Genomic DNA, 13,342 nt, shown 5'->3' with positions numbered 1-13,342 from the left:
TCATATTTGAAATTCCAGAACATTGGTTAGTGGAAAGAGTTTATTAAATGGTGAAATAAAATTATTTCACGTTACTACATCTGTTATAACTATAATTACTCTGATATAATTGCTATTTTGCATATATCCAAGTTTTTTTAATTTACAGAGATGAACTTCATAAATGAAGGTATTCAGAAGAGAAAATGTGAGAGGAGTAAATAAAACATGAGCAATTAAAAGCTGAAATTTGCCGTACAGTTAAAATGGCACACAGACTAAAAGCAGATGGGCCCAGATAGCTACGTACAGAACTTAATATTGGTGTAGCCATTCTGTTTATACTTCATTAAAATCAATGTAATGAAATAAGTACTGGTTGAATAAACTGTGGAATTAAAGCCTGTAACTCCATACAAAGAATTTGATTACATGGTGCTATCAGAATTGGGTCTCATAATTCAACTGCAGTCACCCATCTGGCAGGAAATAGTATATGTTACAGCGACAGGAGCGTCACTGAGTAACGGACATGTGCGCTATATAGACGATGTGACCTCTGACGTCACATGAAAACCATAACATGATTCGCTCGCATACCGCCAGGCAAAACCTTTGTGTTTGGCAGCCAGCTAGAAAGTGTACGCAATCTTACTATGACTACGCAACTCTTTGCCCGGCGAAACACGACGTATATAGTGTTTTGTCAACAGAGGGCGGTTTAAATGTAAACATAGGTCACATCGTCTATAAGAAGCCACAATTATTTTTAATTATTATTTTAAAAATAGCCGCCACTGTGATGTATGAGGAATGGATATTGGAATTAACTCAGGATAACTATTTGTATAAATGTTTGGATTAAATGATCTTCCCATCAATGGAACTTGGCAAACTCCCACAAGGGGATATAAACACCAAGCTGGCACATAGAGTAAGGACAGAGTGGCTGGCAACAGCCAATCTCTCTCATACAAACATTGGTGTAACATCTATGACTATGAATTACACAAAAATAAATTTTGATTCAGTAACTAGACTACAATACTTATTCTAGTCATTGTGAAATCAGCCGTTGGCTTAGTAGGATTCGAACCCACAACTATGTAATTGCAAGTCCTGCAGTCTTACCACTGGACCACCGTAAATGAATGCAGTAGCAACTGTTCAACACCCTTGTTTTATTTACTGGTACTCAAGATTTTTTTTTACAATACCCAAGAACAGAAACCCGCTTTGAACTTCTCGCTCCCATATAAATACTTTAAGAGTTTTGTACAAAATGAAAAGCATACATTGATAATTCTCCCGTTCATGGAGCCTCGCCAATAAGATTTTCTAGTTCACTTGTTTGAAACAATAATGTATACAGTTCATATAAAGAATTGGGCCCAATTTCACAATGCCTGGAAGCACAAAGACTTACCCCAAGCACAGAAAACTCTAGCTTAGCAAAAATTGGCTACCAGCCAAAATACCATACAGTTACCGTTGCTGCGACTGGTATCTCCACTCCGTTCTTGCTTGGCAGAGAAAATTGCTAAGCATACTTTTTTGGTTTACCGGTATCGATACTAGCTTTATGAAATTGCGCCCAAGTCATCGAGGCGTATCATTCTCCCAACTTCTTCAACCTCCAAGCAGTTCAACAGGCTTTATGTTCCTTCAAGCATTCCTTGAAGCAGCCTTGAGAATTTACATTAAGCCCAGATTAGGGCAAAATTTCCTGCTTAGCAACCTGGAACTCTACGGTGGACTACTGAGAGTAAGCACCAAGATTAGGGCAAGAAGGCTGAGATTAGCAGGTCACTGTCTCAGACATGCTAAGCTGGCAGTGAGCAAGCTTATGCTTTGGGCCCCTACTCAAGGTCACTGTTCCCGAGGTAGACCACAAACCACCTATGTGGACACCTTGTGCCGGGACTCTGGACTTCGTCGGGAAGAGCTACGTACAGCAATGGAGGACCAACGTGTTTGGAGGGCCATCATCCGATCCTCCGCATCGACTGAATGAATGAATGAATCCTTCATGAAATGGGACCCTAGTGAACCTGAAACCTTGTCAATGTGCGATTCTGCTTGTTTGTCGTTCTGATTGTTTAGTCCTAGTTCTTTTACCATAAAGTACACAAGATACAACTGCTTCTACTTCTACAGTACATCAAATAATTACTACTGAGAAAGCAAATTCCATGAAAAAAACCTTGAAAAATGTGAAATCTAAGATTTGACTTTCTACCAGCATGGATATTAAAAAAAGTGTTGTCCATCTTCAAAACTGACGAGCAATCCACTTGTCACGCTATCCTAACATTTATAACACCCCACCCACAGATTCTGTCTTGTTATTGGTCGAGAGAACATCACATGATTAACATTAGTTATACTGTTTTGTCGAGCCAATGCAAAAAGACTATACTGTTAGCGACCAAAAAACTAGGTTGTTTAGCACTTTTTAGGTGCATGGTACTTAAAGGTCTGCATTGCATGGGGTGTTTAACAAACAAATATTGATTGCTTTCTCTTGTAGCTTAGTCAAACTATCCCTCTCGGCGATCCCTGGAGCGTCTGATCTCCCCATGGCTTCTCCCCTAGGAAAATGGGACGATCCACAAATCACATCGGGAGGATAGTTTCACTAAGCTTTTCATAACCAGTTAAGATTTGTAAACTAATTATCAAGCAATAAATACCCTGCTTATTGAATGAACATATCTGAACACATTCGAACATAAAGCTAAATTTACTACTTTTTTTCTATATCTAAAATGAAAACTATTTCAACAACTTTAAAGACTTAGTCCAAGAATACAACATTTTGTTTGTTTTTGAAGATCATTACTGGATTCGCACTATATCTGGCAATAGCTTGATTAATTACTTTCTTCGTTAGGTTTGTTTGTTCTTAAACAGGGATTTATTATGGGTTTTACAGACAAATACTTTACTGTTGTTTATATGGATAAGTTACAACTTTTACTATTTTATTACGCCTTTACTGCAATCATTCTATTTTAGCAGCCATTAAAATTGCAATGGGTCTCCTATATATTTGTATATACTTTGTTCGTAGCACAAAAAAAAGATCAGCAAAATGTTGAGAAATTTTTTGAAGGCCAAAACTACTTAACGAGTAGGGAAACTGGAATGGGACGTCTCATACTTCAAAAGGATTTGCTTTGAGTTGAACTGTGTCCATATTCTGAAAATGCTTCGCTGCCATCTCTGCATTGACGTCATGATTTGTTTTCATATTAATATTCACAAAAGTATAAACTGACTGTAAATAACGAATAAGATTTTGATTTCATCTTTTGATTCCTTGCAACCACGGCAGCGCATCTCAACACGCAAACCATGGAAGTCGTCTGAAAGGCATCATGTGAACATGTTGACATAGCTGTAATGTATATGTATTCAGAGCCTTGCAAAACCTCTCTTATCAGTGAGCTTGATACCAATCCTATACTTTACTTACATTTCTCATCTCTGCACTATTCCCAAGTGAAGTCGATGCTCATGCTCAAAGAAAAAAAAGAAGAGCATTACAAAAAACACGCTATGAAAACAATCGTACAATCCTAGATCAATTGTACAATTCTACTTCAAAATCAATCGACCAATTCTACTCCGCACACACTGTGAATAAATCCTGAGATGCCACCATCATCCCCCCAAGGCTAAGGCCATGTCAATCAAATAAAAAGATCATTGTCTCATTCAGATATAAACACAAAAAAAAGCCAGGCTGAAGGTTTGAACAGCAATTTGGGGAAAAAACTGTTCAGTGAAAATAACAAATTTCTCTGTGCTTAAGTAGATAACAATGATTTTGTCCATAATCCTTATGCATATGAAGTCATTTGAGTAGAGCAACTTTGCCTAGAGGTAAAAAGGACTTTGTTAATTTGCCAATCCTGTGTGCTGCGCATACAAATCTGTGCATTTTCCATTGTTTCACCATTGGTTTACCTCTAAGATGGTCACTGGATGACGTCAATGCATAAGGTCTACCCTCCACCAGCAAATTGTGGAAAATATTGCGAGCAGGAATGATCTTTTTGTTCAGATTCTAGAAATGTCAGTAATACCACCAATTTTACTAACACCTTTTAAGAACTGTGTAAGCTCGTTTGCTTAATGACAATGTCGGTGTAAAAAACAAAAATAACGAAAACTGGCAAAGTACAAAATACTTTTGTGTCGAACAAGGAGGGTCAAGGGTAGCCTTAATTCAAGACCCCTTTGTTATTACTCTCTCTCTATGATCCATCGCCACAAGAGGGCGCACTCTCACCATAGAACGGTATCATAGACCTTTTCACAAATACCCATTGCGCAAGCGCTAACTGTTGAAAGAAGTGCATTTTGGTCTAGCTAGGGATCAAACTTGAGCCTAGCTTGACCAGAATGCACCTCGTTCAACACCTACACCGCGCACACCAAGTATTTGCGATAAGGTCTATGGGAGTTCGCTTTATTGATGATAGTGCCCTCTATTGGTGACTCTATCAGCGATGGAAACTAGCCGCAGGAGTAGTGAGATAATAAACAACAGGAGCGCCTTGAACTAGAGAACGATCACCAATCTGTGAATGACATGGCCGTATAACGCATCTCTCAGCTCATTGTGAAGGAGGCAGAAGCGTAACTTACAGAGCTTTCTCTCATGCTCTTGCACTGGTTGGATTGCGCATAATTCAGGAATTTTAGCGACATGGTACGCCCATTCTGAGTTTTCAGGGTGTGGATGGCCTGTGGAGAAAAAAAGGTTTAAAAAAGGAAGAACTTAATTTCACAAATTTCATAAAAAATACAAATAAAACAATACCAAAATACATAAAGTGCACGAATCATTCTCTAGGGCACATGTATATGAAGAAATTAAGAATGTACCAATAAATGTTTTGACAAATTAAAATACATTAAGATCAATGAACTAAGTTGGAAATAAGAAATTTAAATTAACATTAAGCCTAAAGGAAAATAAAATGAATTACTGAAGAGTAAAATTTACCAATATATTGGTGTAAGGATAAAATACAGAACATAGAAGACACTAAATCTTCAACCAATGGTTATTAAAGCAGGCTAAAGTGACACATTGCATATTCACATTACAATATATTTAAAGGGAAGGTACACACACGTTTAGTAATTGTCAAAGACCAGTCTTCTCACTTGGTGTATCCCAACATAAGCATAAAGTAACAAGCCTGTGAAAATTTAGGCCCAATCGGTCGTCGAAGTTGCGAAAAAATGATGAAACAAAAAACACCCTTGTTAGACGAATTTGTGTGCCTTCAGATAGGAATAAAAGACTTCTTTCTCAAAAACTACGTTACTTCAGAGGGAGTCGTTTTCCACTATCAACAGCTCTCCGTTGCTTGATACCAAGTAAATGTTTAAGTTAATTTTTGTTTTAAGTAAATCCCTTTAAGCATTCGATAAAAAAAACATTCAGCAATAAGGTTTAAGTCCTTGCTTAGGGACACAAGTGTCAAGACCAGGACTCGAACCCACACTCTGCTAGTCAGAAACACCAGAGTTTGAGTCAAGCGCAATTTACCTAATTTAGCCCTGACACCTCACTGAACACAAACATGTACCTGCTTCACAGGCACACATGGTTTGGAAATAAAAAAACCCATCTTTTTCAATAACAGACATATCAAGAACAATAATGAAATGAAGTTACAAATTGTAAAGAATAAATAAAGAAAGGCATCTCGATAATAAATGCCAATTTGAAAATAGAATGAAGATAAAACAGCGCTTGAGATGTAATACCCTACACTAAATGAGACACAACAGAAAGCAAACGGTGGGGGGGGGGAGTACAAACAAAAGTAATGAATAAATGTGAAAAAAGGGGAAAAGAGAGAAACGTACAGAGTCATTATTATAGTAACCCATTGTTCACAAACTTTCTGCTTAGCAAAAATTAGAATGACACCAGTCACAGAAGTTACCTGGTGACTTGGCATTTTGGCTGGTAACCTTTTTTTCGGTAAAGCATAATTCTCTTGCGCTTAACTACTTACATTAAGAAGAACTGCTATGGGATGCCTTCCGCAAATGGTGTTTCCATGAGTCTTAAGGTAACTACGGAAGCCAGATGGGTCAAGGTTCTCTATGATTTGCATTCCCTGTAAAGGATAAATACAATATATTTATTTGTTTGTTTATTTGTTTATTCTTCGTTTATACTTGGTAAAAATCAGCTCAGCATGAAAGCTGTTTTCCACTGATGCCAAGTTGAACAACTCAAACAATACCATACTTAAACAATATCACAAACATATAACAAATTATAGCAGTTTGGACATGGGCTTAGGCCTTGTCTTAATTTTGGCATCTTTGGCAGAGGCTATGGCTGATTCATATAGCCACAGCTGCAGCCACCCAATTCAGACACTTCCTTTACAAAAATAGCAGCACTACCAACCATGATCTCTGTGCTTATGACATCACAGGGTAAACAGCGCCTTCATCAACGTCAAATAAAGACCACTCATTGGCTGATAGTAGTGCATGGTACGTACACAAATTTACCTTTTCATTAATTGTCCACAGCGATGGCAGCCCATGCAATGGGTCTGGATCTATTGTCAGGTATTGTGATGACGAAATTGCCAAAACTACTTACCATTCTATCCAAAGTTTCTATGGACTGGTAAATCTGGCACTCTGGCTTGGAGGAATCGTTGTATATATATTTGTAGCTGAATCTATGACCTGAAAAAAAAAAAATTGTTTCAGAGAAAATGATTATAATTCAATTGATAAACAAATTTTGAGTTCCTTTAACCTTATACCATTTCTAAATTAATAGGTGAGGTTTTGCGATAGGACCATGTGTACCTCCCTTTTGAGTAGTGATGGTTCCTTAGAGTTTCATAAGAACTAGGGCGCACTGATGATACTGCTTGCACAAACCCGACAGGACCGCAAGGAGACACGCGCGCCATTCTGTACGCGCGTTAAATATGAAGTACACGTTGGAGTTAGTATTTATTGAAAGCTACGCGATGCCGTTTTGTCAACTTACAAAATGGCCGCACAAACACACACTGTGCGATGCTGTTCCGTCAACTCAGAAAATGGCCGCATGCACGCATGCCTGGTCGCGCATAACGGCCAGTGCGCCCTCTAGTTCTTATAATATAACTCTATGGATGGTTCTGAGAAGAACCGGTGCTTGACAACTCAACCAGTTAATCCCCTACAAGGCAGTTCTTAAGCAGCATCCAGCAACAGAGTCCAGCATTCTCCTGACAACGATCAGAGCATACTGATCGCAGCGTTGAGTTGTCAACGACCACCAGTTCTTCTTAGAACCAACACTGATCAAAAGAGATTTACACATGGTGCTTCCGCAAACCTCACCTGTTTGTACTACCACTGGCAAAGTTACAAATCCTACTGATCTGTATTTTACCACTTAGTGTAAGGGTTGCCCCGTGAGATGGTTAATTTTTCGCTACTGGTGAAATAATTTGGTTTTCAGAATATCATTGTCAGAATAAAACCCCGACTAAATAAAGTGAGATCGACAAAGGTTCCCCAAAAATGCACATATTTGCTCTAAAAACACGACCCCTTTGAAATGAAATTTAACAGGTCAGTTTTATTGTATACATCTATATTTTTATAAGATTAAAACAAATGAGCAGTTCAAAAAACCAAAGGTATACTTTGCCTTTAACATTCTCATAGAGCTGAGCTTTTTTTCAATCTGTCTAAAGGCCGAGTCACACTGTAGCGATAACGAAAACGATAACGATCACAACGCAAAGAGATCGCATTCTATTGGTTTAATGAGCGTGTGCATATTCTGCAAGTGCAATTCAACCAATAGAATGCGTTCTCTTTGCGTCGTGATCGTTATCGTTTTCGTTATCGCTGCAGTGTGACTCGACCTTAACTCACCCCAATGGCAGAAGTCCGAGGAGATAACAAATAGGTTCTCAGGTTCAGCCAGATATTTACTGAAGAGTTGGCCGTACATCTTCTCCATATTCTCCTGCAATGAGCCCACTAGAATAGGCACAATGGTGAACTCACCCTGCTTGCTGTGCATCGAGAGATTAAGGAAGATTAATCAGTTATTATTCATTCATACATTCATTAATTTATTGGCCACATTGCTTTAAAACTACATGGAATTCTTTGTCCTGCAGTGTGCAAAAGTAGAAGGAATCTAAAATTGAAAAAATCCATTCAAGAACAATACTTATTAAGTGAAAAAGACTTTGATATTAATCATGATTTATTCAAGTTCAAACTTGTTGCCAGAGGCAAAACTGCAACAGATTGTACATAGCCAACATTTTTATCTTGCAATTGGGGAGATTCTTCAAAACAATCAGGGATGTTTAGGGTTACATTCTACATACTAGGGAAAAAGTTTCCAAAATCGAGGAGACTTTCAAAATTTGTTCATCAGAACATTGGAAGATTTGTTTATCAAATATGATATTTGGCTCTTGAACATTAAGGCCTACTGAAAACATGAGGAACATTTAGGCCTATTAAAAAAAGTAGTAGGAACAAAAAAGTAAGTACGCCTTTCTCCGGTTTCTTGTTTTATGTCCTTCTTCCAGGCACGCAACGATATATCATCATCAAGTTTATACAAAGTCCTGCCTTCAGACTAAAAATTACAAATTTCTTTGTCTGGTAATTGTAAAATGAGTGTAAAAGATTTTTACTTATAGCATCGGCCACCATAGCTGAGGACAAACAACAAAAATGTGCGCGCGTACACGCGCAATGATCAACTCTGAGCCAATGGGTGCCCCGCTTGTGGATCGGGTCACTTGGGCTGGCCCGAGGTGCATGACGTCACCACGAGAGGGTTGAGTGATCGTTTGATTAGCTCATGGCAGGGGCTCACCCAGATGCATATATTTTTTTCAGGCAGAACTCGGGTAATTATCTGCACACGTTTGTCCTGGGAAAAAAAAGTAGGTGACTTTTCCAGGATGAAACTGGGGTAACTATCTGCCCACGTTCGTCCTGGGAAAAACAAGCACGCCACCCAGATGAGCACATCGGGGACGACCCGGGGAAGCTAATCGAACGCACCCACTGATAGGTCTCCATTGACCTCAGTGAGGGCGCTGTGTGGACTTACCTCTGCATTGCCTTTGCAATATAAGGCAACTGCATCTCGATGCTATGTTCCTCTTCATCAGTATGGAGCTCCATCAGATCAAAGTGACCAGTTTTATGAAGCTCCTCCGTAACTGTCAAAGTTTTAAAAAAGTAGTTGGTTTGAATCAAACAATAAATGCGTCTGGAAATTTTGAATCTAAGAGCCAAGTCACCGAGGCAATCTCATTAAAATATTCAAATAATTTCTTCAGATAGATGAACACCGTTTCAAAAATGCCTCTTGTGTTCCTTTTGCATGCGGTGCAGTTTGTTTGTTTGTTTGTTTGTTTGTTGGTTTGTTTAACTGATCTTCCTGACAAGGAAACTCGACAAATCTCCCACAAGCGGATATTGTTGGTTTTTCACAACTCTACCTCAATTGGTAGAGCGCCAGCACATTAACCCTGAGTGTTATTGGTTCAAATCCCGCCCTAGTAAATGTTTCTTTATTCAACCCAAAATCTTTTTCCATATAAGCCACTTCGCTAGAACAGTGACGTTATGTGTCAGGGTCTACTCTTTGACCCATATCATCAAAACAGAAGTCAAAAATTGTGAATTTAAATTTTAAAAATATCCGTTACCTTTAGTATCTACAACTAGATTGTATAAAGGAGTCTCGTATGTTTTGCATCTAGTAACAGCACAGCCTGGTAGATGCATATGATGAGATGGCCCTAGTATAAAGATTCGCTTTCTGTTGATATCAATGGAAAGGAACAGTTTACATTATTATAAAAACACAAGTCTGCATCAACCAACTTTCCTCTCACGCTTACTATTTGAGTTCCTCAGCTCCTGCCATATATTTATCAGGGGTCAGATTCAATGCTGACAAAAAAGGATTGCAAGTAGGATTTAGGTAATATTAACTAGTTCTTATGTAGCACATTTAACAATAGCAATCAATGCACTTCACATTGGGGCCCTGGTCATTGAGCCAATAATAACATTAATTTAAACTTTCTCAGCTCCCTGGGGAGTGTAAAGCCCTGAGCTGTCGTGGCGCTCTGAAAGCCTTTTTTCATACACAATATCAACCTCTACCAATCGCAGGTACCCATTTAGACCCCTGTGCGAAGAGAAGCAATTACAGTAAAGCATCTTGCTCAAGAACACTGGTGTTATGACCAGGATTTGAACCCACACTCTGACGACTTGACCACAAGAACTTGAATTCAATGCTTGAAGCCCAGTTCATACTTCATGTGAATGCGAATGCGAAGCGAATTTTACGTGAATTTGACGTCACAACCCTCCTTTCGCAGCGATATTTGCAAGTGAGTTGAGTTGAGTTGAGTTAAACTGCTACGATTTTTTCCTGGCGAATTTGTGACGTCAACATTCGTATCACATTCGCATTCGCAGGAAGTATGAACCGGGCGTTGGACAGCTCGGCCATGACACCCTACTAGTTATATTGAACTGATGGCATATCCCCCTTTTAGTTATCCCTAGAGTTATAGATTTCCAGGAGCTTTAAGGAACAGTATCCCTTTCACTTATTAAAAACCCTTGAGTTGTTTTCCTTACTAAAAGTTTCAAACTAAACTCACATATTGGTGGGATCGATTTGCTTGTAGGCATGGGCACCGCATGCTCCACAGTATGAGTATCCCGCATGCCTGTAAATATATAACATCATTGTTAGTTGACAAGTGTTGGTTAAGACGATCAGGAGTAACTATAAAGAATCTTCAAGACATGCTGAAATTCTGGAATTTTGTTTGTTTGTTTGTTTGTTTGTTGAATCAATGGAACTCCGCAAACTCCCTCAAGGGGATATAAACACCAAGCTGGCAACAGCCAATCTCTCTCATACAAACATTAGTTTAACGTCTTTGGTTATGAATTGCACAAATTAAGAAATTTAGCATCAGTTATTAGACGACAATACTTATTGTAGTCATTGTGAAACCAGCGGTTAGCTTGGTAGGATTCGAACCAACAACCTTGTGATTGCAAGGCTTGCAGTCTAACCACTGGACTACTGGACTTTAGTTGAGGGAGTGTCTCAAAAGTCCAAATGTTAGGAAAGTCCTAATTAGACATCAGTGTCCTCCAACTATGAAAATGTAAAAGTTGGCGCAGGGAAGGAAGCTATGCAAAAACAATGCATTTATGGCGCAGGGTCTGGGGCCCGGGGCCTGGAAATTGTTGCTGTACATCTATAGTGAGCTAGAGTGGGCCACTTACGGTGAGATGATTGCTCTTGCTGGCCCATGGTGGGAAGACTCTGCATCATTCAGCCAGGCCCCAAGCTCATCAGATAGACATCGCTCTACATTGGAACATGAACGAAAATATAGTAATGAATCGCATGAGTCTAGGGATAAAGAAGCATTGTTCCTCTTGGTTCTCAATGTATACAACATTCAAGTAAAAGTGTGCATTTGGAAGGAGATACATGTAAGTGGCTGCAGACAGGCGGCAAAGTATTGACCATGATTTAAAAAAATAAAAATAGGGGGCCTAGGCCTACCCTGAATCTTTATAACTTCTTTCCATCTTTGGGTCAAACAGCCAAAATTTTAACCTATAGGCCTATGTATCTTTAATCAATATTTTTCTCATCAATTAAAGATTATTTACTAAATATTAAAAATATCACAATTCAACAATTTAACAAAAAACAAGATGACACAGTACAAACAGCAAATCGTGGCTTTTTTATGAAAAAAATAAAGTAAACTCTACAATAAGTTGGTAAGACAACCAAACTACAAACTAACCTACCCTTAATGTATTTTATAATGAGAAAATATTTCTTTTAAATATGCAGTTGTTTTGCACAAAATTTTACACATTGGGTGTCTATACCTTTTTACATAAATTGTGAAAATACATATTTTTGTATTGATAATGATAAGTAAAGAAATGTTCAACAACCCAAACAAAATAAAATAAGCCTACACATTAAAGCTTGTACATTACAAATGATCATTGCATTATTTATTGTTTATGCCTATATTAGTATTAGGCCTAAGTAGTAGTAGTAGTCGTTTTTACTTGCACTTATTTTCTAAGCACAACTTTCCACCTGTTTCACACACACCTAGTCTTCACCTCGGCTTTTACATCCAGAAGTGGACTTTGCTGAATATCAGCGCATATGTAGATCATTTGAAACGAATCATAAAGTGCTGAGCTTCGGTTAAAATTACAAAATTGAGACAATGTTTTCCACAATTTTCACATTTTTTTCTGAAAAAAATCTATGATTGGTACTGACACTACTGAACTGTAACTAAAACTAAAAATTAATTGGTTATCAATTGCAAGACTGGGGCGCTAGTAGATTCTTTTTTTTTTCAAAATTTTGACATTATCGGTCATCTAGAAAATGTCAAAATATCGAGAAAAAATAGAATCTAGCGCCCCAGTCACTGGGTCTACGACACTTCTTCTTTCAAGTTCTACTCTAGATTTCTTAATTTTAAAATGAGGTCCATGATGCGGCATGTTAATTAGTGACAGTAGCATACCTTCCCTATTTATAAACTCAAGTTACAACACAAGAACATAGAGACTTTCTAATTAAATGACGATAAAACTTAATAAAAGTCAGTTAATCACTCCAACGTTTTAAGATCGTAATCTGTTGATTTAATCATGGAGATAATTGGTTTCACAAAACATTTGTTACAAATTTGCAATTACTTCTGTACAAATTCTGTACACATCATTCGTCTACAGCGAACTTTATGAACAAAGAAACATCATCATCACTTCGCAGCCTCCCTGATATGATTATTACTATTAGTCATCATGATCAATTCCAAATATTTTACGATTTCTAAATAAAAAAGAATTTATAAAAAAAAACGGAAATCAACACTAATTATGGAATGATCCTGACCTGAATTACTGTACCAGGACCCTGCATGACGAGCACGACGAACAGACATTCTCGAACCTATCTTGGAGAGTTTTTCAGCGGTATTGTGGACGTCGAAATGATTGTTTTTCTCTTTTTGTTTATTGGCGAGGTTTCCCCTTGTTGTGGTTTTCATAGACGACCCTTCAGCTGACGATATGATAATCGCGAACTTCACACACAGACACAGCTGATCAGCGCATGTCCGACTTTGAGATAAGTGTCAACAGAGGGCGCTTACAATAACAGACGGCAGACATTGGACAAAGCTACACGCGTGGTGGCGCTATTTGACATCATCAGTTGGGTCATTTTCTGGCAAAAATA

General features: G+C 38.2%; 1 protein-coding gene across 1 annotated transcript; it reads right to left on the bottom strand.

The window, feature by feature from the left end:
* Positions 1-5: 5 nt before the first annotated feature.
* Positions 6-13,206, bottom strand: LOC139938016 (protein MEMO1-like). The gene is made up of 9 exons (XM_071933372.1): positions 12,998-13,206; positions 11,335-11,419; positions 10,695-10,763; positions 9,723-9,835; positions 9,119-9,230; positions 7,912-8,054; positions 6,629-6,717; positions 6,024-6,128; positions 6-4,734 (listed from the first exon to the last, which is right to left on the bottom strand). Exons 1-9 carry the CDS (start codon positions 13,149-13,151, stop codon positions 4,600-4,602), a joined length of 1,005 nt encoding a protein of 334 aa, XP_071789473.1. The 5' UTR covers positions 13,152-13,206; the 3' UTR covers positions 6-4,599.
* Between the last annotated feature and the right edge of the window lie 136 nt (positions 13,207-13,342).

Source organism: Asterias amurensis, chromosome 1 (genome assembly GCF_032118995.1).
Source record: "Asterias amurensis chromosome 1, ASM3211899v1".
In the NCBI taxonomy this organism is placed as follows: Eukaryota; Metazoa; Echinodermata; class Asteroidea; order Forcipulatida; family Asteriidae; genus Asterias; species Asterias amurensis.
Note: the sequence above shows the minus strand (reverse complement) of the source record. Positions and strands in the feature narration are given on the sequence as shown.